At 38.6% G+C, this 27,148-nt stretch overlaps 1 protein-coding gene across 2 annotated transcripts in view; it reads left to right on the top strand.

Moving 5' to 3' along the window:
* DMD (dystrophin) overlaps positions 1-27,148 on the top strand; it is a 3,507,873-nt gene that overhangs the window by 2,661,450 nt on the left and 819,275 nt on the right. For both annotated transcript variants that reach the window (XM_073614841.1, XM_073614839.1), the window contains 2 exons: positions 8,809-8,929; positions 16,657-16,925. In XM_073614841.1, the coding sequence (XP_073470942.1) occupies positions 8,809-8,929; positions 16,657-16,925 (390 nt within the window). The remainder of the gene's footprint in view (positions 1-8,808; positions 8,930-16,656; positions 16,926-27,148) is intronic.

Raw genomic sequence — 27,148 nt, 5'->3', positions numbered from 1 at the left:
TGCCTCCACAGCAAGCAGCTTGCTATGGGGGCACCCAAGCCGAGTCATAGCTCCCTGTGTCCATTCAGACACAAGGCCCTGGTTTGACCACACCCTCTCTCTCTCCTGATTGGCTTACGGACTTTGATTGGTAGCAGCGGGAGCCAATGGCGCTGCTGCTGTGTCTCAGCAAATCAGAATGGCCAAGGCACTCGTGGACATCGCTGCAGAGAGATGTGGCTCAGTTAAGTATTAGGGCGTTTCTCTGTATAAGGCATCATCTGGGAATGGAGGAATAGGGAGTGCTGGGCCGGCTGCTACACACAGAAGGTTTTTTATCTTAATGCATAGAATGCATTAAGATAAAAAACCTTCTGACTTTACAACCACCTTAAGCAAGAAAAAAAAATTATAAAATAAAACATATCATTTACTGTATATATAATACCGTATATAATATATTCAGTATATAACATATACATGCACACACATAACGCATAACACTTATCCCTCGAGCAATCTCCACATGTTACCTACTGCCAAGTGACAGAGTTTGGTTCTAGCAGCCAATTACTAGTCCAAGGTACTGTCATATGATGGTTTGGTGATGTCACCACTGGGCACAAACACCAGCCAAAACTGGGTATTTTGATGGTGACTGTGACGGAGGAAAGAGCAATTGGGAATGCTTGAAAGGCGAGAGACCTTTTTTACAGACACTGTTACTCTGCCCTGAATGTGCACCGGGACAGTGTCTCCTTAACATTATTACGTGTGTTAACATTCATTGTGCTATAATGAACAGCCCATTCCAACAGATTGCACCACTATGCACAGAAAACCAAACATGAATCCTTTTTTCTAATCAGCATACCATCATGCACAGATGGTTCCCATTCATAATGAATGGCACTGCTATGCACCACACTGTGGATCATGAAATGCCATGGATTGAAATAAACTATGACCCACAACACGCTTGTGAAGCCAGGATGGAGTTTTCTAGCGAACATCACTTATTTACAATTTTGCATAACTTTGACTTTTATTATTTTATACAAAGGCACAATTTAAAATGAACAAATATTTGCTATTTCTTAACTCAGCTTGGTTTTATCTCTCTGATTTAGTAAGCATTTGGGGGTTATATTGCGTTTATGTGTGATAATAATGATTTTATCGTTTTGAAAGCATGTGGAAAAGAAAATCAGAGAGTACCATAATATAAGTCTACAGGTTCTGTGCTTTCAGAAAATATATGTTTGGGGGAGGGGGGTCTTTTACAAATTCTCAAACCTGTAAGTGAAAAGAGTGGAAAATGGCAGAAAAGTGAAAAATAGCATAAATGGTCCACCTGAGGTGAAAAACAGAACGCCCAGCAGTGAAAGAGTTTGCATAGAAAGATTGAAGAAATTGCCCAGAGCAACATTATAAATGAGCAAAAATGTAGAAAAGAAAAAAGAAATGGTGAAAAATAAATAGGCCCCTTGGTGTTACATCGTTTTGGAAATGATTTATTGTATTTTTCAAAGAAAATAAAAGCTGTTTTAAATAATGAAAAAATAATTTCCAGCTTCCATATGTTTTTTTTTAATTTTAGAGATATTTGCTGTTTGAGACCATTAATGAACAGCTAGTTTAAGATCCTAAATGACCTACTCAATATACATTATTAAAGCTCAGGACAGAATGCCATTATGACTCCCGCACATATGACAAATAGAAAGACTTAAATAAAGTAGTTTACTTGTTCATTTGTCAGCTCATATATTATGCATGTTCGATTTTCTCAGCAGGACCCGCAAACTGTGGGAGAAGTTCAAGAATTCAATAAAATTAGCTTAGAATCGTTAGCTGTAAATTAGACATTCATTTAGGCTAATTTTGTTATCAATGTTGGTCTGCTTCCCTTTGGCATGGTTTTGTCGGAGCTTGTTTGATAAATTAATTTTATTTCCTGGGAGATATAAAATGTCTAAAAAATTCATTTTTGGAGTTAAATGCCAGCTACTCAAAATCTAATACTAATAATACAAAATACTCATTTTAAAAGCTGAGAGGAAGCTAATGAATCCCTGGTGAAATAATATCTTTTGTTCAAGGGTGGTGCAATTAAAATGTACTTTTATTAAGCTTCCATCAGTCTTCTCTGCATAGATTAATAAAACTTTTTCTTTACTTTTTTTTAAGTCATATCTTTAATTTCCTAATGAAACATAACTCTTTTGGTGAAACCGCCAAGTTTAATTAATTAAAATTATATAAATATATATATATATATATATATATATATATATATATATATATATATATATATATATATATATATATATATATTGCAATAAACTGAATTTAAGGTTTATTGTGCCTTTCTCCCTATAAATGTTGGACATTTGTACCAAAATTTGGCAGCAAAATTTGGGCGACAGGCAGTTAGAGACTTTGGCTGTGGTATCACACTTTGCCACCTTAATACAGGACATTCAATCATGTCACACAGTGGAACAGAGTGACAATCAGATTCAACATTCAGCTCATACATCCTACTGTTCACTGTATCTCACTAGTGTTGAGGCGAATGGTTCGTTCCGAGCATGAGTTTTGGTCAAAGATTGTCTGTTAGCTCCATTCTGGGAACATCCAAATTTATAAGGTGTTCGGCGGGTGTTCGCCCCGGTGAACGCCCCACAATGCACTGCACGCTGCACAGTACATTCTGTGTCCTGATTGGATAAAGCAGTAAAAGCTGGTTGTTAAGGAGCGGGGCTGGGAAGCCGGCCACGGCATCCTAACAACTGATGAGTCATCAGCTGTCAAAAAACATTTGCCAGTAAAAATATGAAAAAAAAAACAGTGTGGGGTCCCCCCAAAATCCATACCAGACCCTGCCCTGCAGACCCCACTACCTTGGGCTGTGTTTATGGGGAAGAAACCCTTGTCCCCATCAACATGGGGACAAGGCGCTTTGGGGTGGGGGGGCAGAGCTGACCTGGTGGTACAGCTCTCTTGTGATGTCACCAACCAGTGCATGTTGGGCTGGTGACATCGCCAGGTGGCCTCGCCCTTACCAATATAAGAACAGCCAATTTGGCAGTTTGCCTTCAGGACAGGCGGATCAATTTTTTTTCTGTTTTCCGGCTCGGCAGGCACCGTTTATTTTTTACATTTTTTTTTAAATAGCCGGGTGCCAGCAATTGCAACTGCGAGTCAATTTAAATGTTATATGACTCGTTTTCTTTTCTTTTTTTTCTTTAGAAATGTAATTTTTGCTGAAACGTTCTATACATGCTACAGATGCGCCATTTTACAGGCAGACTAAGGGGACCCCCCAGTCAATATATTTAAAGACATTTTATATTTTTATTGTTGAACTTGAAGCATCATTAAAATCACTGCTCCTGAAAAAACTATTGTTTTTTTTTTAAAAAAATTGCATTAATACATGTCCCCCAGGACAGTACCCGGACCCCCATACCCCTTTTATGGCCAATTACTTATATATAAGCCTTCAAAATTGACACTTTTGATTTCTCATGTTTGACTCCCATAGACTTCAATGGAGTTCGCTGTTCGGGGCAGAACTATTTCCCTGTTCAGGAGTTCTGCTGCGAACTGAACAGGGGGGTGTTTGGGCTCATCTCTATTCTCAACATCCAATACAGAATTGTCCCAATAGATGGTGTGACAGGGGGATGCATATGTCCTATAGTCAGGGGGCGCCAAGTGAACCTTATATTGCAACCCTTCCATTCTGGTTCTGATTTTTAGGACCTAGGCCACTGGTTTGCTTACCTGTGACCTTGTGAACTTTTTATATACAGTGCCTTGAAACAGTATTCATAAACACTGAAATTTTCCAAATGTTGTCATGTTACAACCAAAAACATAAATCTATTTTATTGGGGTTTTATATGATAGACCAACACAGAGTGGCACATAATTTTGAAGTTGAAGGAAAACGAAATAAATGGTTTTCAAAATCTTTTACAAATAAATATCTGAAAAGTGTGGCATGCATTTGTATTCAGCCCTCTTTACTCTGATACCCCTAACCTCAAATCTAGTAGAACCAATTGCCTTCAGAAGTCACTTAATTAGTAAATAGAGTCCACGTGTGTGTAATTTAATCTCAGTATAAATACAGCTGTTCTGTGAAGTTCTCAGAGGTTTCTTAGAGAACCTTAGTGAACAAACAGAATCAAGAAGGCCAAGGAACACACCAGACAGGTCAGGGATAAAGTCGTGGAGAAGTTTAAAGCAGGGTTTGGTTATAAAAAAATATCCCAATCTTTGGACATCTCACTGAGTACTGTTCAATCCATCTTCAGAAACTGAAGAGTATGGCACAACTGCAAATCTACCAAGACATGGCAGTCCACCTAAACTAACAGACCGGGCAAGAAGAGAATTAATCAGAGAAGCAGCCAAGAGGCCCGTGATAACTCTGGAGGAGCTGCAGAGATTCACAGCTCAGGTGGGAAACTGTCCACAGGACAACTATTAGTCGTGCACTCCACAAATCTGGTCTTTATGGAAGAGTGGCAAGAAGAAAGCCACTGTTGAAAGAAAGCCATAAGAAGTCCAGTTTGCAGTTTATGAGAAGCCAAATGAGGGATACAGAAAACATGTGGAAGAAGGTGCATTGGTCAGACAAGACCAAAATTGAACTTTTTGGCCTGAAAGCAAACTGCTATGTGTGGCAGAAAACTAACACTGCACATCACCCTGAACGCACCATCCCCACCGTGAAACATGGTGGTGGCAGCATCATGTTGTTGGGAAGATTTTCTTCAGCAAGGACAGGGAAGCTAGTCAGAGTTGATGGGAAGTTGGATGGAGCCAAAAGCAGGGCAATCTTAGAAGAAAACCTGTTATGCAGCGCACACACAGCCGGACTTTTCGACCGGACTAGTCCGACGGACTTTCAATGGACTTTTGACGGACTTCCGACGGACTTTTTAATGAATGGACTTGCTTATACACGATCACACCAAAGTCCAATGGATTTGTACGTGATGACGTACACCAGACTAAAATAAGGAAGTTGATAGCCAGTAGCCAATAGTTGCCCTAGCGTAATTTTTTGTCCATCGGACTAGCATACAGACAAGTGGATTTCTGGGTCCTGTGGAGTTACGACGTAAAGATTTGAAGCATGTTCCAAATCTAAAGTTCGTCAGATTTTCATCTGGAAAAGTCAGCTGAAGGTCCGATGAAGCCCACACACGATCAGATTGTCCGCCGGACTCGGTCCGTTGGATTGTCCGCCGGACTCGGTCCGTCGGATTGTCCGCCGGACTCGGTCCATCGGATTGTCCGCCGGACTCGGTCTGTCGGACCAGTCTGGTCAAAAAGTCCGCCTGTCTGGCCTGTGTGTACGCGGCGTTAGAGTCTGCAAGAGACTTCAGACTGGGGCAGAGGTTCACCTTCTAGCAGGACAACAACCCTAAACAGGCAGCCAGAGCTACGATGGAATGGTTTAGATCAAAACAAATTCATGTGTTAGAATGGCCCAGTCAAAGTCCAGACCTAAATCCAATTGAGAATCTGTGGCAAGACTTGAAAATTGCTGTTCACAGACGCTCTCTATCCAAAGCTGGTAGAGACACACCCAAAAAGACTTGCAGCTGTAATTGTAGTGAAAAGGTGGTTCTACAAAGTGTTAACTCAGTGTGGCTGAATACAAATGCATGCCACACTTTTCACACATTTATTTGTAAAAAATTTTGAAAACCATTTATCATTTTCCTTCCACTTCACAATTATGTGCCACTTTGTGTTGGTCTATCACATACAATTCCAATAAAATACATCTATGTTTTTGGTTGTAACATGACAAAATGTGAAAAATGGGTATGAATACTTTTTCAAGGCACTGTATAAACCTGCCTTGGTGTTTGCAGTGGTTTTCCAGAGATGATGTTAATTGATGGATTAACTCAGATAAAAGTTCTCCTGATGTACTTTGGTTTAGTAAATTCTGTTATTGTTTGCATAATTGTCACTATTCTTTGATGTATTATAAAATCTTAAAATGTACCACACTCTACTGGTGCCAAGAGGATTCTGGTTGTCCATGCAGGCTCTACATATATCCAATGGCCATATAGGCATGGAAAATAAAAACGCAAAAGAGAAGGCACTGGATATCTTGCACTTTCATTTGGTGAATCAAATAGTTTCAATCTGATCTTATTTGATTCAGTCATGTCATAGACTGCATATTAATGAGGAAAGCATGTTTACATGCAGCAACAATTATGTGATTGACAGGTGACAGGCGAGATCAGAAGGGGTAAAGTTGGGTTACCCACACATGCATGGATTTCTCTTGTTCAGTTCATGTGCTCAATCCATTCTGTCTGCTGTGCATCCCTACTATCCACTCTGCAGACCATTTTGATCCATCTTTCTGTATCCCACTGTATACCCCCTGCACGCCATTATGCCTCTCTCCTCTGTCTTCTTTACATTCTCACTGTGTACTCATGCCCAGTTTTCATCCCATTATGCAATCCTCTATACTTTATGCCCCAGTTGTGCACCACTGTCCCCTCTCCACCCCACTATCCATTCCTTTGTCTACTTACATAACCATTTTGCACCCCTGTATCTGATTGTCACCCTCTTGCACTCCTATGCGTACCATTGTACACATTTCATTTGCCCTACAGCCCACTATGAATTCTGTCTGCTGTGTAATTTTTTGTGCACCTGTCCCTTCCACCACTATGAAATTATGTGTCTGTTTTTCAACCTTATTGTCTGCTCTTGTGTCAATCCTGAACCCTAACATGCACTTCTCTGGCTGCTTTCCACCTAAATTATGCCTGCTGTCCACCTTACACATTTACAATTCAATTACGCACCACTTTGCCCTGCAGCCCACTACAATCCTTTCTGTGGAGACTATTCCTTTGGCCCTAAAAAATAAATACCATCTAGTACCCTGCTAAATGAAAAGGTCACCCCACATTATTCTGGAGTGGTAATTTTTTTATGGAGAACTATTTGTCCCCAATATGCAGAAGAAGTGCAGCAAGTCTCTGCAGCTCTCATAATTTTAGATCAGTCCAGCAAGAGTACTACTTAAAAAGTTCAGATGAAGAGGGGAGGGGGAAATGAGTGACAGCAAATACCTGAAATACAGGCTCAAATTTTTTTCTAGTAGTATGTGTTCTACTTAGAAACCCAAAAATATATTGACAGGATATAACAGACAACAATAAAGATGTATAACTTATAGAAACACTGATATTTCACAATCCAAATAAAAGGAAAAGTAAAAAAAAGAAAATGGATAAAATGTGTCTACTGCAACCTTGAATTTGACTGCACAAAATATGTTTGTGCTAGTAGTTACCGAAGTAGTTACCAAAGTTCATCCTTTGTCAGCAGCTGTGTGCGGAAATGAGAACAACATTTGCAGTGCATTTTTTAATCACCATCTTTCTTACATTTGCCTTTCTGGCATTTTCCTCTTACTTTTCTTTTAACAAATTGGGATTTATTTCATTTTCTGTTGAAAAAAAAGAAAGTGACTTTACAAGGAAAAATGGATTATAGAACAGGTAGGTTAAAGAGTGTTATTTATCAGGGGCCTTATTTTTAGTTATATAGAGGCACCTATAACTCATATCATGTATGATACCCTGAAGTGTCAATAAACCAAAAAGAAAAAAAATCAAAGCATATTCTTATAAATATACTGTGTTCTGGGGTAAAAGTAAAAGAAAAAGTAATGTGACCCAATTAAAGCATTTCCTATATAAATTATTGGTTGGTGTTGTGGCCTATCATTTAAATGTGGGAGAATTATTTGGGTTTAAATCCATTTTAAATTCTGTATGTATTTGCCACTCTTCCAATGGCTGTCTAACACAAAGCTCTTTAATCCCTACATAATAAATCATTTGTCAATATCAAAAATGAATGCATTACAAAAAAAAAAAAGAGCCACTAATAGAAAGGACTGGCGGCCCCCATTTAGTGCATCACCACCTACAACATTTAGTCAGATGGACGTCTAGACATTTCCAAGCCTAGTAGGTAGAATTGGAATATGCATTAACACCTACTTAGAAATTTGTCTTTTGGGAACCAATTCATCTTACAGTGACTTTGTGGAAGAAAGCCACATCCAGGTTCAACCTTAATTTCAGTAGTTTTCCCCTTATACTATTAATCTCAAATCCACAGATCTCTGCCACTTAATCCTCTAACCTTGCACATCTTTAAAAACCCCAGAGTTGTTATTTATTACATATTAGATGTACCCTCTGGCCTTTTCCATGTCATGTGAGACATTCTCCAGTCCTTCCCCAGAATTTTGGTTTTGAAAGGTTGTATATTTCTGGCTCGAGAGGCATGACATTTTCTATGTTAAGCCTCTTGAATAAAATAACCGTGGATGATTTTAAGAAGCTTGACAATTCAGTCAGTCATAACACTGGAGGCTACATGGGAAAATGCAAGGGAAACCTCCATTTGTACCATTGTAATTGCAATCTTCTGTTTCTAAGGAACTATCTTCATTGTTGACATCAATGTGGATCAAACAATTACCACCAAAAATACTAGCAACCCAACATAAATTAACCATATTGGGTTGCAGCTAGTTTTTCTTACTCAAGGCAAACTAAAAGGCAGTAGCATCCTAATGTGCTTTACTGTCAGCGAGTCTACTTATATCTAAAGTGTTTGTGTTCTCATTACTTGGTTGTTGTTGTTATTACTAATAGCATTGAGAGCTCTTGTATAGTGTTTGGATTTATGCTTCCTTATGAAGAAAATTCATTTCTACTTATAGATTTTTTTTTTTACTTTCAGGCCTTCAAGAGGGAGTTAAAAGCCAAGGAACCTGTTATCATGAGTGCACTTGATACTGTGCGAATATTCCTCACAGATCACCCTTTTGAGGGACTCGAGAAGCTGTACCATGAGCCAAGAGGTAATTGAATTGAACATAGCCCTGTAATCACATATTGACGAAGGGATCATCATGTCTTAGAGTTTCATGAATTTTCACAAATGCTATCTCTAAATGTAAAGAAACAGCTTTAAAATCGCCAAGCAAATGCGTAAATAAAGTTCTTCAGATTAGAATCCAATTACTAGCTGTATGCTTATGTATGTAAGACATGTTTCCTATTTACTGTTAGCCTTGGAATTCTAACATTTATTATTCCATTATATTATTACATCACAAAACATTCTCTTTAGAGGTTTTGCAGTTTTAATTCATTATACAGCATATCTAGCAATAACAAAATAAAGACGGTTAGCTTGATTTTCAAAGAGACAACAAAAAGGCAGAATTTGCATCTGACATGGCTAACCCCATATAACCCCAATATACGTTTAATAAATATGTGTTTATGGTTTCATTCATTTTACTCCTTTTATATGAACACATTTTGTAAAGATTTACACCTCTCTGTCACCATTTCTCCACCGGAGCAGCCTGACTGATTTTAATTCCAAAGCTGGTTTAGCCAGTAAGGTTCAACGCTTCTAGTTATTCTAGTTAGTGTCAAGTGCTAGTGCATCCTCTTCTGCTTATCACATAATCTTATTAGCCAGTATTTGACCAATAGAAATATGCCAGGAATGGACCAATAGAAACATGCAATAAATGGGGGGGTGCAGGTGCATGGCATTTGGCAACCCTAGCAGAGAGGGTTGAAACATACCAGCTACAGCAGCCCTAGGGTTTCTGGGCTGTGGAGAAATGCACCTAAACATACAATATGTGCTGGCCCTACTGGGTGCCTGTATTGCAGCATTGCAACCACCATTACTGTTTGGTTACCAAGGGTGTGTTCTTTTACATGGGATTGCATTACATTCTGGCTTGTAACATAAAAAGGTGAGTGGTAACACACAAGGCCCCCAAATTACCAGAAAGGATAGCAGGGAGATATTGATGTCTGAATATTTGCCTGATTTAGCCCAAACTTCAAATATATAGATATAGATATATATCTATAGATATAGATATATATCTATATCTATATATCTATAGATATATATAGATATATATAGATATAGATATATAGATATAGATAGATATATATCTATCTATATCTATATCTATATATATATATATATATATATAGATATAGATATAGATATAGATAGATATATATATATAATATCACTTTTTGGTGGGTCGGACCTTTAAGTATCATTAAATGAATACATAGCATAAATGTTTTCACACATTGAAGCAGTATTAAACCCAAAACAAAAAAAACTATATACTGTATTGCAGCTCACCAATTAGTAGATGTGTTGACTGCATTTGTTTTCTTTTTTTTTTTTTGCTCTTTCCCTCTGTTTTCACCTGGTGATCTGGCCAGCAACACACCTCCTGTATTAGAGTGCCCCCACTCTAGATGTAGGAGAACAGGGGACACATTTGGACAGCAGCATTGTTAGTCTTATGGGGGGGGGGGGTAGATGTACTAGCAGATTTATATACACTAGCAAATTTAAGCTGAACTCTGGATAATACTTTATAAGCAGTTACAGAAAACAGCTTTTTCTTTTGGGATATATAAATATATAAAAACTGATCATTGTAAGCACCCCTGTGAGTGATAAATGGTTTGACTCATCCCTGTATGTGATAGATCTGGAGCTTGTTTTTCGAAAAAACAACAGACTCACTCCAAATCACAGGTGAATATAGAAAAAATAAAGAAAACAAAAAGAAAACTAATGCAACCATCACATATAAGAATTGGTAAGCTGTAATATAATAAATGTTTGCTTTTGGGTTCAATACAGCTTTAAGTTCACTTCACATACTGTACATGGCACATTCATTTATATCTGTGAAGAGTATGGCTATTAAAATCTTAGATGTAAGCTACTAACCTATTATACTTCACTTTTAATTATTTTTCCATTCCCTCTCTATTTCCATTTAAAGTGGTATTGATTCTTAATTTTTTTTTTTTAATGACAAATATGTTATTCTTACCTGCTCTGTGCTGTGGTTTTGCACAGAGCAGTTCCGATCCTCTTCTTTTCAGGTCCCCCCGCCATTGTTACTGGCTCCTCCCCCTCAAACAGTGCCCCAGAGAAAGCTGCTTGCCCTGGGGGCACTGCTGCATGCTCGCTTCCGGGCGACTGCTCTATTAGTCCATAACGCACATAAAGCCACGGCCCCACCCTCCACTGTCTCCTCATTGGCCCACTGGCTTTGATTGACAGAAGTGGAAGCCAATGGGCTCCCTTTTCTGTCTCAGCCAGTGAGGAGGGAGAATCCCGGGATAGCCGAGGTTATTGTGAACATTGCTGGATTGGAGGGAGCTCAGGTAAGGATTGGGGGGGGGGGGCTGGGAGGGCCACTGCACACAGTAGGTTTTTTACCTTCTTGCATAATGCGTGAAGGTAAAAAACTTCCAGCCTTTAGAACCAATTTAATTTCCCCTTCCCAGTTCCATCAGTTTTGGGTAAACCATTTATATTTTGATAAGGAAAGGCCAAAATAAGAATTGATCCATCAAAAACAAAACAGTTTATGTGTAATTCATTTTAACTGTCTATGAGAAAGGTATCATGCTCTCTATAGATAGGTGTTGAAATAGTTGAACCTGTTTTTATTTTTAAAGTGCTCCAACTGTAATAAGTCTAATTTAAATATTTTGCTTAATAATATTTCAGTTTTGTTCTTTTTTTCTAATTATTAAACAACATATAAAAGAAAAGTATGTGGGATTGTGCACCTCATTAACACCCATCATAACATAAGAACATACCTAAATAATAAAATAAACACACAAGGATTGTGGAAAAGTTGAAGCCACGGCCCCTTTATTGGGTTTAAAACAATTTTATTTATGGAATGAACTTTAACCTTTAATACCAAACGGAACCGCTGTTAACCATTAACAGACCAACATGCTTAGTCACTAAGACTCAAGCAGCAATATCTTATACCAACAAAATTACAGTGTAACAACCACTGTTCACCTACAAAGTGGGCGACATTACCCAAAAAGATGGACCTTCAATATCAAACAGAACTGTTGTTAACCAATAATACACCAACATGCTTAGTCACGAAGACTCAAGCAGCAATATCCTATAAAAGTGATGGCAAACCTTGGCACCCCAGATGTTTTGGAACTACATTTCCCATGATGATCATTCACTCTGCAGTATAGTTGAGCATCATGGGAAATGTGGTTCCAAAACATCTGGGGTGCAGAGGTTTGCCATCACTGTCCTATACCAACCAAGTAACAGCGTACCAAGGTGACATTACCCACTTAAACGTGGACCGCGACAAGGGGAAATAGCAAAGGGTAGGGAGGGTGGGAGAGCAGGTCAAAAGATCTAAAAGGAAGGCTGAGGAGAATTCAGAGGTGAGTCCAGCTGACAGACCTGAGGTAAATGCTGACTCCGCTCAGTGACAGGAAAGGATACAAGTAAAAGGTTACACTCATTGGCTAGATATTTCCCGCCAAAAGATTTGTCACCAATCCAGTGCTCAACAGCTGAGGTAAATCTTCCTAGCAACAGCAGGCAACTTGAAACACAAAACAGAAAGAACCAGCAAAGCAGCCATAGAGAGAAATGTACTTAACAATCATCAAAGCCCTCTATTAAGAGTAAAATGTATTTATAAAACAAAGGGGTGGCAATCCCATAGGGCCACTTCTCTATTTTATTTTTTCATGGCCCTGACATTCTAGGTCATGGAACCATAGTTGTAGGGTTGATACTGTAAGAAAGCAGCAGTTTCCCCAGAAATGTATTGCTGGTAGCTTTTCCATATCAACTTTTAATTTATTTACTTTCCTTTTGCGAACTGTTCTAGAAAGTTGAGAAGCAATGTGATAGTCTGCTAGTGGAGGCAGACTATCACATTACTTGGTTACCGGTAGGCCTTTTCAGTTTCATGCTCATATTCTGCTTTTTGATATTAGCTTCTTCTGAAATCACAGCCAATGCTACTGAATCAAGCATTTGACAGCATGTTCTCCCATTCCTGTCATATACTATACAGTGTTGAGGAGGGCTTACTTTGCTCACATACTGCCAACAATCTATAATTAATTGTTGACACCAGTGATTTCTGGAAAAAAAACATAAATGTGCAACACAGTACTTGGCAGGTGCTTAACAGCAATATGCCAGGCTCTCTGAATGTTTTCTAGCATATGCTCAGAAACTTTCTGTCTTCATGCAATATGAATTGTTTCACATGGTGATTACCACCCATCCATTATGTATCCATTATGTCACAACCAATAATTAACAACATGCCAATCTGTTTTATCTGTGTGTGGTCTATGACTAACAAAGTAAAACAAAATTAGCTGCAGGTCTTAATAGAGGGTTACAATACCTCCACAGGGGTCAAAATATCTGCATAATATTATTAACAGAAAATTATAGCTAATCTACAGGTTAGATTATGAAAAATACAAATCTTTTGGAGTGCCGAGAAAACATTTCTTTATGTGCTTCGCAATATTTATTTATTTTTTTGGCCAAGGACCTGTATAGTTATAACCTTTAATTATGACACAGCCTTGAAGATAACTATACTAATTACTAATATATGATGGATGTTCAGTCATTTTTTACTGGTTTATAAACAGACTTATAACTGGCAGAATCATAATACATCTAAAGCTCAGCTCACAAATCCATTTTTCTCTTGTCTGGATGTTGTTTTCTTGATACTACACCTTATCTAGCTCATACCTTTAGATCTATCTCAATTCAGAAAGATGCAAACCATGCTTCATTCAGCCCGCTCTGTAAGTAGTAGTAGTTCACCACTATAAGTGCTATTATAACCCCGTCAGTTTTATTTTATCAACTCTTATGATAACGTCAATGTAAATGTCAATTCACAGAAATACCACACATGTTATCACTGCTAATACAATGTTAGCTTCAGGCTGTGAGTTTCAATGTTTATGGAGGAGAGCAGCATAAAGAGCTGTTTGAGGTAGTGATAAAATAACACTTCATGAGATAAAGTAATGATTTATGATAAAATAGGCTTTAACAGGTAAATGTTAATTTTACATGGGAAAGTAAAGATTTCACACCTAAGCAACATTTATGTTTGTGATTTGAACGTTTTAGGAGGAAAAATAGCTTGTGGTTTGGATTCCATTTATCTGGGAGCAGAGCTGTCTATTCTGAACCAACAATAGTTGTTATTGATAACTGAGTGGAAATATGAAATGTGGACATTCTATGTATGCATTCATGGCCTTCAAATGACAATCCGGCAGCATGGCATTTGCCAGAAAAATTGTTATAACCTAATATATTCAGGGGAATTAATAAAGAGTGTCCAAGACACTCCACTCTTTAGAAATTCCAACATGCCTCCACATGACAAATGTCGGTGAGGGGGACATAGTGGTTGATTTACTAAAGCTGGAGAGTGAAAAATCTGCTGCAGCTGTGCATGGTAGCCAATCATCTTCTAACTTCAAGCAGAGTTTCACCCAAAAGTGTAACTTCCGTTTTAAGCACTTCTTGTTCCCTTACATGCCACATTTGGCATGTCATTTTTTTTTTTTGGGGGGGGGGAGTGGGTACCTAGTTTTGACAGTTGCTTCCTGTCCCACTTCCTGCTTTCTTTGCCTCCCTGCCTAGGCGACTCTTCCTCTCCTCCTCCCTCTCTGCAATCTTCTGGGGCATGCACAGGTCCCAGAAGATTGCCTGGCCACTAAGAGAGCGCAGAGCAATTCGCGTATGCACAGTGTGCGCCCAGCTGCGAAGCCGCAAGCTGTCACAGCCAGGTGTCCTCACTTGCAATGACGGGGCTTTGGGTGGCCACATCACTGGATCGTGGGACAGGTGAGTGTCTGTTTATTAAAAGTCAGTGGCTACACTTTTTGTAGCCGCTGACTTTTAATAAACTTACAAACGAGTGGAACTCCGCTTTGGGCTTGTTCTATTAAGCTTTGATAATAAAACCTAGAAGCTGATCGGTTTCTATGCAGAGATTCACCAGATTTTGCACCCTCCATTGTTAGTAAATCAACTCCATAGTCATGTACCTGTTGTAGACAATTACATGAATCTGGTGTATGCACCACATATGGAGTAGCACTAAGGCTAGAGTTAAAATACTGTCAATCTGTGCTACCTCCTGAGACTGCAGCTGTCACACAGACAGTGGAGTGGTAGGGAGCTTTGAAGCTGGGTGGGTGGAGCCACATTACTTCCCCATCAGGTCCAAACCTCTTGTGATTGACAGCAGTGGGTGTGTCCTTAGCCAACAGATAGCCTGATATTGGCTAAAGAATCTGCCTACTGCTGTTAATCATAGGGAGGTAATCAGTAAAAGTAGAGAAGTGAATTTTCATTACTGGGATTACATATTAAAAACAGAGATACCAATGCACAAAAGGCCGTAATTCAGAATAGTCATTCAGTACATTCAGAATTTATCTTTAGTGCTCTAACTGCAATAAATGTACATCTGAATGGTTGTTATAGGCTATTGCACTTTGTACAAATTCACTTATCTTTACACTGCTGTTTTAAATACATTTTTATGTTATGTTATGTTATAGGATTGAATATATTTAGATTAAACATATTTATTTTTAGTTAACAGTGTATCTGAACAATTGTTAAAAATTATGTTTTTTGTGTGTTTTGCCCTTCCTAATAGTCCCTTAACCCCAAGCTTGGCATAGACTGAACAGTCTTTTGTGCTATTCATTAAAACATAATACAGTTGGTCTTTCTCCAAAGGATCACATCACTGCATATAGATGCACTTGTCTGTCCCTGCAAACTCAAATTATTTTTTATAACTTGTTTTCCAGACTGAAAGATTTCAGATCTAATATTCAGACATAATTAAATGTCACAGGCCCAGAAGCAAAATTTCAGCTGGAGTCCCTAAAGGTCTCATACAAAAACCTTAATTTGTCTTATTCAGACCCTGAAAATGAACATGTACTTTACTCAAAAAAGTGCTGCCTAGTAACATGCAAATGACAGACTTTTTAATGAAAAAACTTTTCAGTTTAACCCTGCTGAAGCTCTAGGTAAAACTAATAAATGTACTATATGCATGCAGATTTTTCATGCTTTTTTATTATTTATTTTGCTGTTACCTTTATGAACCAAAGAATCAATTTTTTTGTACTGCCACTATAAATCAACTTTAAGCCCAATTAAACATTAGAAAAAAATTGCGTTTTCCTGCACTATAGATTTATGTGATAAGTTTAGGGTAAAAAAACATACGTTTATATTTTAGCATAGGTCTCAGTGGGCTCAAATATTCCTTTTCAGCGGCTACTTTACCCTTAAATAAACCTGTAAAATTTAGAGAAACAATTGTCTCACATAGAGTGTATGTAGATTTGTTCATTTCAGGGCAGCTGAATGCAGAAAAATAATAATATGTCTGATGGTGCTTCTCCATTCATTTGCATGCATTTACTGTGGTTGCAGTGCTCAGAAATACACATAATTTTTTTTTAGTATATGATGATTTTTATATGTTTTATTCTGTCTGTTAGTTTGACCTAGGCAAAAAAACATTTTCTTTTACTCTGTGATATGGGGAAGATCAAACATGCATATTTGAGCACACATTTTATTTGGACACAAAAGGGCGGTGTTAATTAAAAGGAAAATACTTCTGCTAATGAACCCTGTTTGCAATTCTAGACCATCACGCTGAAGAGCCATCCAAGAATGTCAGCAGGATCCTGCAGAAGCAGGTAGATGATGTAAGGACTGAGTGGGACAGGTTGAATGTGCGCTCAGTGGAGTGGCAGAGAAAATTAGACGATGCACTTGAAAGACTGCAGGAACTCCAGGATGCAATGGATGAACTGGACCATAAACTGCATCAAGCAGAAGCTATGAAAGGATCCTGGCAGCCAGTGGGAGATTTGCTGATTGACTCTCTTCAAGATCACATAGGAAAAATCAAGGTCAGTTTTCTGCTTGCTACCGAATATTATATAAATAGCAATGAAAAATATCTGAAAATATTAGGAAACTGTTGACTTTCCATCACAAATGTCATTTTAATGCAGAACTGTAATTTCTAACACTTTACTTTTCATTGTTCATTACTAGGAAAGCTTAACCACTTTAGTTGTGACACCATTTTATCCCATATGGACCAGAGCATTTTTTATCTTGGCAAAAATTAGCTTAAAGTGTTACTAAACCCAAAACAATAAAATGAGTCTGTATATGCAGTTAAGCATGCTTGTTATACTTACTGTGGAACCTAAGGTGTTAATCCTCTGCATTGTGTAAAAAGGCTGTTTGATCCTGTCTTCTCTGATCCTCCCCCCTTCCACTGTCCCCTGATAATTTCCAAATAACGCAGTCTATGGAGTTCAGGCTGCACATGCTCAGTTTGGTGTGTATTGCTAGAGAGTTTTTTTTTTCTTGGGAGGATGCATTTGATCAACACAGGGCCAATCAGCACTGTCCAGGCAGAGGGTCAGGGATCTTGCAGTCTGATAGGACAGTCAGAAAACTCCTCCTACAAGCTTTAACCAATGCTTGACTAAACATTGATAGAAGTCACAAGACTGTTATATACTGCTGATGAGAAAAGGTATTTTGCAGGTTAAATTTACTAAAATAATTGCATTTCCATGTTCTGTGTACTGTGGGAGACCAGATATAGTGAATGCAGGTTCCTAGGTTTGGTACCACTTTAATGACTAGTCATTGTGTATGTTACTTAATTAATACTTGTATTGCTTTTTGGTGGAACAAACGAGGCTTTAATTTGGAAGTATTGCTTAGCAAGAAATTCAACAGCTACAATGCAACACTTTCTTGTTTACATTTTTCTCCAGGAGGAGAGAAAAACACAGGGGTGCTGTACAGTAACTGACTACTGTGATAGTCAATCAGAGCCTATCACAGTGATCAGGTGATCGAGAACTGGGCCAACCAGTTCCTGATCATTAGTACACGATCCGGTGCTGAGCAGCACGCTCCCCGCACAAACACAGGCCCCATGGATAAAGACCCACTTCAGTGAGGCCGTATATGTGTGCACTCAGCAGATAGGGGGTTTAAGATGACTTTCACTATTTGGAATTTATTTCCTCTCCCTATCTGTACATGGGTTTCCCCATAGTCACTAAGTAACTGGCTTCTGTTCCAGTTGGATGTAAAATGTGTGTAATTTTCCAGCTTTGGCTTAGACATAAAATTCTTAGATTTACAGTGCTCCATTAAACACTGCTTTCTATATGACTCTGTTATACAGATAGAAGAAACAATTCCTGTGGCCAGGATCAGGACCCTCGGAACATCCTTTTTTTAATGCAAGTGCACACATAATGATTTTGTATTTGGCTATAGCATTCATCATCAGTGTATTTCAGCATATAAGCAGAGGACAACAAGTTGGGCAAAGTTTCCCAAACCACACAAACAATATTATGTGATGTAATGAGATGTGATTATTTTCACATTTTGTTTTTTTGCATTGGGATAAAATGATTTGTGTCATGTAACAATTATACTTTTCATATGAATGCCTTAAAGCCTATAACTGTGGCTAATATAGTTATCCCTGCATGAGTTAACTCTGCCCCAGGCTGCATTGTTATCTTTGATCTCCATGTTGCCTGCAACTGTCAGTATGGGTGACAGTTGACAGTGTTCAGGTTTTCCTCAGGAGCTGCAACCTGTAATTTAGGCACCCCAGGGAACTGACGAGTGTAAGTGCATTCTTTAATGATTATCTACAGGCAGCTTAGAAGTAAGTAATGTCCACCCGTACACGGATCACACTCTCATGTTGAATTGAACAGACCACATCCACCACATTTAGTAAGCTTTCACACCAAGGATATTACTGTTATAAAACACTTTAGTCACTGTTCCATTGAGACCACTTGTGAGTTTAGCAGGCAGCAAGAAGCTTGTTTTATTTATAAAAATGCTGAGCTCAGTCCTGCTCTGCTTAACCCCAGGCCAGGACTAAAAGAAATAAGCATCACATAGGCTTCTAAAATTCATGTAGAAGCAGCTGCTGGAGGCTCAGTTCTGTATTTACAGGCCAGAGCTACATCTCCCAAGAGTCTGTTCCCTATACACAGACTGTGTGCAGGCTATTGGGAGTCACTGCATGCTTTGCTAGCTAAGAAACCAATGTATGCATGTAGAGTGAGACAGAGAGGGGTGGATGCTGGGCAGGGTTTCTTTGGTACAGCAAGGAGGGCTGATAATGCTGACTGAAATTTCAGAGCAGAAAAGGTATCCAAATAGGAAGTTTGACATATGCTAGGTGAAAAAATAGGGACGTGTGTTGTAGATATATATTCTTGTTTGTTTGTTGTTTGTCCTGGCAAATGCTTTAAATAATGCAAAAGTCCTGTCACTATACAATATTTTCTACTGAAAGGCTGACTACTAGTAAGCGGTGTAATGATGAGTGACAGTGGGGTGGGAAAAGGGGATTCTTGCATAGAGGACCTTTATTAACATTATATTTTTTACTCATCCCTAGACCGACTTCACTTTACAGCCCATCACAATGCATGGTAATGCATTACTGTGCATTGTGATGCTCTGTGTTGGTCAAAAGTTGCAGGTGCTGTTCTAAGTGTGTTGTGGTGAATAAGAGCGCTGCATCAGACTGCATGGATGTTGAAGGGGGCTATAATTTGTTCTTATTTTAAAGTGAAACCCTCACATATACCCAGTGAAGTGAATAGCCTCAGATGATACACAGGGATGAAACAAATCTCCCTACATAAGTTTTCTATGTATATCTGCTGTCTTCTTCTTCTTCTTCTTTATATACTGTTTAGAAAGTGCACATCGTGTTAGGAGATTTTCTCTTCCTGGTTAACACTGTAGTGAAGCCTGGGCATACAGCCAAGACAGCTGATTGGAGGAAAGGCACACACCCCCTCTCCTCATAGGTAGAGACTTTCAGAGCTGATCTTTGAATAGTTCAGGGCTCTGCTAATCTATTTATAGCATCGTCCCCAACACAAAACTCCGTCTGCTTTCATCATATTTGACAGAGAACCTGTCAGGAGTTATGAGGCTGATAACAAGAGAACGGAGCAGGAGACAGCTACGGGACATAGTGCTTTGAAAAGAGACAAAACACTGCAGATATATGTGCTCAACTCAAATTTCATGAATTGGGTTTACATCCACTTTAACTTAACTTTGCCAAACTTTGCTGAAAAATGACACTGATGATAAATAGAATCCTCTCATCAGAAAAACAGTTGTGATTGGTGGATGGGGTCTTTGCACTTTAATAATACAAAACAATCAGCAATTTTCTTGTCTCCCATTTATCAGGATAGAATAAGTTAAAATTTATAATGTTATAAAATGATCTTCTGTTTCAGAAAACTTAGTGTATAGCATATTACAGGAACGGGGATTTTTGCAGTGATTATGATTTGTAGAGGATTTGCTGATGTATGAAACTATACTATGCAGCTTGTGTTTTCTCAGCTCACTGGCTCAGAATTAGAATCATCTAAAGAAATTGATTAGGCACATTGGCCAGAGAAGATGTAACTAAGAAACCAGCAATTGCATTTATTAACATAGATTCACATATGGACACTTATTTCTAGGAGACAACAATTTGAAGGTTATAGCTAATAGCTGCATAAAATCTTAACTAATAATGAAAATGAAATGAACAGCAGTTTCTCCTCCTGAAGGCAAAAGTTGTGTTCATGGCTCTTCATCTGTGAACTTGCTTACATACCCACAATGCAAAGAGTGCTTCTGTATGCAGTTATTTCCATTGCTGCGTGAAAGAGTTCATTCTCCAGGGCTATTTACATGTATCAGCATTGTCATTAATTAAAGCAACACGCTCTACACCAGGGAATGACTTGCAAACTGGCAATTTGGGTTTTTTTTTGTTTTTTTTGTTTTTTTTTCTTCAAAAGGTCTGTTACGTCTAAAAGTATGAGTGGGAAGCTAAAAACTTCTGTAACCCCCCCCAGTGAAAACAGCCATATTTTAGCAGAGAAGCTAAATTCACTGCAGCTAAACATGTTGTGTATTTGGATTTTAAGGCTAAAATGGGATAGCCAAAATGCAAAAAAAGTTATTGCTCACCTTTTGCTTATCAAGTCAAAATCTATGGCAAGCATTTAAGCACCACAAATCATGGATTTGCCTAGAGCAGGGATCCACAAACGCTTCAGCTCCTCAATGTTTTCCCCGTCATTATGTTTCATATTGTCCATTGACCCCAAACATTTATTTTATGAAAATAATTTTAAGATATGTTACTTTAAATAATAGTACTATGAGTAATAAATAGAACAAATGTTAAACATTTTTTGAATACTGTCAACATTTCCTCTTGATATCAGCAACTTCCATTATGGCTATTACACTGCTGTTTTTTTTAGTAAATACACAGTAATCAGTAATCAGTTCTTTGGATCAACTATCATTGCTATGGATGTACTCACTCTCCAATCAATTTTGAGGTGGCTGTACTCACTGGCTCTCCAAATGAGTTTAAAGTGGAAAAGTATGCTTAGTACTGGAAGTGAACATATATGTATATCCTTCCCACAAGGGGAAGGGGGTAAGGTTATAGATAAACAGTGCAAAACACACTGATAAACCAGAAACAAAACACAGCTGACAGAGACAAAGCAAGGCTGCTCTTACTGGCAACTAACCATCCATCCCTGAGTAACACTGTTTCACCACAAGCCACCTCACCTTTAGGACCAGTGACTGGCATGGAGCTTTATAGATACTGACCCCTATCAAAATTCATAATTTATTGAACACCTATTTACCTCCAGACATTTACTGACCCCTGTTGACCCCAGCCATTTTATTGAACCTTTGGTTAGTCCCATTGACCCTCAGGGTCAACATCAGATAAGTTTGGGAACATTGTCCTAGAGCTTCTTCTAACATATTATCAGGTCACTAGCAGGCAACCTTATTTCCAATGTATAGGAGCCCAGTAGAGACTCCGCTTTAATTTCTCACTTCCTTTGGTGTCAATAACCTAATAGGGAATTAAGTGTAGTTTAGGGCAGGGTATAAGGACCTCTTTATAAGTAATATACAGCATGCAGATAGTAATATATGAGATGCATTCTTAATGGTGGACATAATAAAGTAGTAATGGGATGCTTTAAGCCTACCCAAATACCAAAGTAAAGTGCCTCTTTCCTCAACATCAAAGGGGGAAGGGAAATCTCCAGCACTGCTACAGTAAGCTTAAAAGCTGCTTTCTTTCAACCCCAGTTTATCAAAACCATATTTTTCAGAATATACAAGCCACTGTCAAACTCAAATTATTAAAATTAGGAGAATCAAAAAAAATGTCCGAGGACCCAAAGAAACCAGATTGAAAATTACATATTTCTAATAGTAAGATAGAAATGGTATATACCTTTTAGTTAACTAATACTTGCAAACAACTCAGTTTTCCTGTTTTTTAAGAGTCCCTACGCACACAATGTTAAAGAGATGAAAAGCTTCAATATATTCAAGGCCAAGGCCTAGCTGGAATTACATAGTAACGATTATCCAGGGGCATATGCCAGAAAGAACAGCAGAATTCCCTCAACCAGCCTAAAGAACTCGACGTTGAGTAAAGTATATCTCATATGAGTTCTCCAATAAACATATTAAATTACATGGGGTAAATAGGTGTCATAGTCATAAATGCAGTACTGAGCTTTGATTGTAGCATCTGCAGTGTGACACTTTTAGCTAACATAATAACTGGCAAGGACAATGTTATATTTTCTGTAGTGTAAATATTTGTTTTTACTTTTTTTAAATGAAGAAAGTGTAACAATCATTTATATACCCCGAATAAGTAATCTAGTCCTGTAAAAAAAAAAAGAAAAAAAAAAAAGATATCTGAAGGGTCACATTAGAGTTCCTTGAGTTATAGGCTCTGTTTGCTGTCAGCTGTAAAATATCTGTTATATATGTTATTGTCCATAATGCTGTTATAGGGGATGACTGGACTGGGGGGTAGAAGGCTTTTGCCCACTTGGCCAGTACTAATAAGATATGTCGGGCTGGTGACAGCCCGACATATCTTATTAGTACTGGCCAAGTGGGCAAAAGCTCAATCTGAATTTTTCTAGCACCTGCTTGTCATTTAAACAAGGTGACCGTACATGGTACAGGTTCTTAATTTCACAGAAATCTTCCCCTACCATAAAATGGTTTGTTGGTTGTGGCTCCCAGTTATTCCCTGGTTACAGATATGCATACACTATAAATAAAAGACCAAGACCTGACTAGGGACAGAGTTCAACTGTCATGGCCCCATTCAATAAGGAGCTCCTATTATAACTATCATTTCCTTTTATTTATTAGTATGTGCTCACATTACATAAGTTACAGAAAAAAAAGAACATAATTATTTATTTTTGTATGTTCTATGACCTCTAGCATTCTTATTTGAAATAAAAACTATCCTATTTAACCGCTTCAGCCCCGGAAGATTTTACCCCCTTCCTAACCAGAGCACTTTTTGCGATTCGGCACTGCGTCGCTTTAACTGACAATTGAGCGGTAATGTTACGTTGCACCCAAACAAAATTGATGTCCTTTTTTTCCCACAAATAGAGCTTTCTTTTGGTTGTATTTAATCACTTCTGTGATTTTTATTTTTTGCGCTATAAACAGAAATAGAGCGACAATTTTGGAAAAAAGCAATATTTTTTACTTTTTGCTATAATAAATATCCCCCAAAAATATCTAAAAAAACATTTTTTTTCCTCAGTTTAGGCTGACATGTATTCTCCTACATATTTTTGTTTAAAAAATCGCAATAAGCATATATTGATTGGTTTGCGCAAAAGTTATAGTGTCTACAAAATAGGGGATAGTTTTATGGAATTTTTATTATTAATTTTTTTTATTAGTAATGGCGGCGATCTGCGAATTTTACACATCGGACACATTGGACACTTTTGACACAGGGAGCAGTGATCGTTGTCATGTCACAAGACAGAACGGGGAAATGCCTTGTTTCCCTGTTCTGCGGCTCCACAACACGATCGCCGGGAGACCGGCGGACATCGAGTCCGCGTGTTTTGTGGGCAAGGTCGCACTGTAGGCGGCGGGCGCGCGTGTGCCCACTAACCCTGCCAATTAACCCCCCTGGCGGTATTCCCGAGTCTGGCTCGGGGTGGATTTTCAATACCAAAAGCGGTATCCCCGAGCCAGACTCAGGATCGCATCGCAGGATCCAGGAAAAGTTTACTTACCTTGTCCACTGGATCCTGCGATGTCTCCCTGCTGTGATCGGTGAGCCGCCGTGTCTCACTCGACTCACAGTGCCGAGCTCCGTTCCCTGCGAGCGTTGCGAAGCACGGGGATGGAGTTCGGCGGCAAATTCAAACAGTAAAACACACAGTATAGATACAGTATACTGTAATCTTACAGATTACAGTACTGTATCAAATAATTTCACATCCCCTTTGTCCCTAGTGGTCTGCCCAGTGTCCTGCATGCAGTTTTATATTATAAAAACTGTTCTTTCTGCCTGGAAACTGGAGATTGTCCATAGCAAAACTGTCCCTTTACATCAAAAGTGGCTTTAGACCAGCTAGAAAACAGCGATAATAAATTAGAATCACTCGCAGAATTGAGTGATAGTGATTTGTGGGGAAATCTGTCACCAAACACTAAAAGTAATGAAAGCGACAATTCTGCAACTGAGCAAATTTCAGTGTTTTTGATTTGATTACATTATTGAATAATTTTTATTATTATTATATTATTATTTGTTATAATTATTTATAGTTATTTATTATATTATAATTTTTTATTTCGTTTTTCAAACTTTATCATACCTGGGATGTCTACTAGACTCTTGTTTGAACAGATTTAAGTGAGTTATTCCTAAGAATTACAGGCCTACAATATAAAACACCAAATTTCTGTGCAAAATAATGGTACCGTTTTCAGCACCTAAAATCTGAAATAATCATACCACCAGGGAGGTTAAAGGGGACGTACAGGTATGCCCATTTGCTCACCGCTGCCATTGTGCAGACGTATATTGGCGTGCAGCGGTCGGCAAGTGGTTAATAAAACATAACAGTGTGTGTGGTATTGAAAACTATTTCTAAAAAGAAAAGTGTATCTACCTATACAGATGGCTGCATATTAAGAACATCAATGGCGGTAAGAAGGCTTACCTCTTTGCACATTGGAGGAAACATCTGCTTGCATAAATAGAGGCTTGTCTACTGTTCATTCCCACAGTGATTCAGGCTTTGTAGAAACTATCAGAATATAATTGCTGCAGACAACTGCTTAGCATGCTTTGAAGTCTATATAAGAACTTTTTTTTAGTTTTTATCTGCACTCCTGCTGTCTGCATCAAAGTCTACAATCAATATGAATTAAGCTGTCCCACTTCTATTTATAAGTTCTTTATTAAATTCTGTTGGCCTCTTCATGATTGGTAAAAGCTAAATTAGGTAGAATTCCAATTTCCTTTTACATCAGGAAAACATCAAGGTGGAAAATTAAACCTAAAACTTGCGTTTTGCCTACACAGAACTGTAATAAGTTAACAATAGATATTTTACAATTTATACAGTTATTTTAATTCCTTGGTCTGATTCTATAGATTAATTTTCATTGTGTTGCAGTTTAAAGACCAATTAGATTCATTTTGTTCATGTATTTGATACCATGTGCAATGAACTAGCAGCGCAGAGAGAAAACACACTGAGGCAAATACCACAGAATCCAATGGGGAACTTGGATATACAGGAGGGGGCAGCAGTAGGGCACAGCAAGGAGAAATACTTCACAGGGTACTAGTATGGCACAGAATGGAGAAATAATCTATGAGGCAACAATATGCACAGCATGGAGAAATAGTCCACAGGGTAAGTCCTGAATGGCAACATGATACAAAAAACAGCAAGTTCAGAGGCACAAGGGGCAATCCAGGGAGAACAAGGTATACATAGTATGGAGGCAGGACAGTAAGCACAGGATAAAGGGAATGCTGTTTACATGGCAGCAATCCAAGACACAGAGCACTGGGCAGGGATCACAGGGCATTGGAGATGACTACACACACTGATGGCTTCTGATGATTGTGAAGGGTCCAGCAGAATGTGAAGGGTCAAAGTGGGCACCAAAGACTCTTGGATCCAGAGAAGCAGAAAGGGCAGGTTCTGTGCATATAGCCACAGCTTGGAGTGCATCCAGGCAGCAGGGAAGCACAAGGGTCAGAGGGCAAAGAGCAGAAAAGAGCAAGAGTCCTGCTTGAGGAAGATGCTGGGTCCAGGAAAAAACTGAGGTCTGGAGTGACCTTGTCACAGATTCAGGTTCACCAGGTAGCAGGGCAAATCGCAGCAGGGTCACATGGCACTGGGAAGATACTCTAGGGCAAAGCAAGCAGAAGGGAAGATCCTGGAGGCCTGGCCGAAATCTTGGATCTCCAAAGCTTATGGCAGCAATTGAATCCCGTAGAAAAAATGTCTACAACATAGAGAAAAGGGGAGTGCCAGTGGCAATACAGAACTACAAGTCCCAGCAGCCTCAGTTCTAGAAAGCAAAGCACAGCTCATATGGAACTATCTGTCTCCGCAGTTTTAAGCATCTTCTAGTCTGTAGTGAGACCTCCAGCCATGAGCTCCTCTGTGTCCACCACTGGAGGAGACTCAGTGGGAAATTCCCTGTTCTACAGTGGTAGGTTTTTAACCTACCGCCTTTGTAATCCCATATGTACTATTTGATATTTTTAGAGTCACAAAAAAGTGACATCATTGTTACCTATCTGGCCAAATGCAGCCAGATCAGGTGACAATCCACATGCCTATGGCCACTTTCAGACCATTCCCAATGCATGGATTTAAAGGAAAATAGCGATTAGCTGTGCTATTGTCAAATTGGAAAGATAATATGTCCAGCAGTCACATCTCACCCAATTTATAGGGAGTAAGTGCAAGTAATTGCAAGTGGGAAATGGTTAATATTTTTCAAACGTAAGTAATATCGCTATATGGATATGAAAATAGCCTAACACTGTCACAGCGGTTATGTTCAATGACTTTATACATACTGTACATATTGCAGTGCCCTTTAATAACATTTTCAGTATATGTTACGTGGCCCCTAAGGCATCAGCTGTGCAGAATGTCTTTTTTGACAGTTTGTTGAATTAGAG

The sequence above is a fragment of the Aquarana catesbeiana genome, linkage group LG02, assembly GCF_042186555.1.
Source record: "Aquarana catesbeiana isolate 2022-GZ linkage group LG02, ASM4218655v1, whole genome shotgun sequence".
NCBI classification, from domain to species: Eukaryota; Metazoa; Chordata; class Amphibia; order Anura; family Ranidae; genus Aquarana; species Aquarana catesbeiana.
Note: the sequence above shows the minus strand (reverse complement) of the source record. Positions and strands in the feature narration are given on the sequence as shown.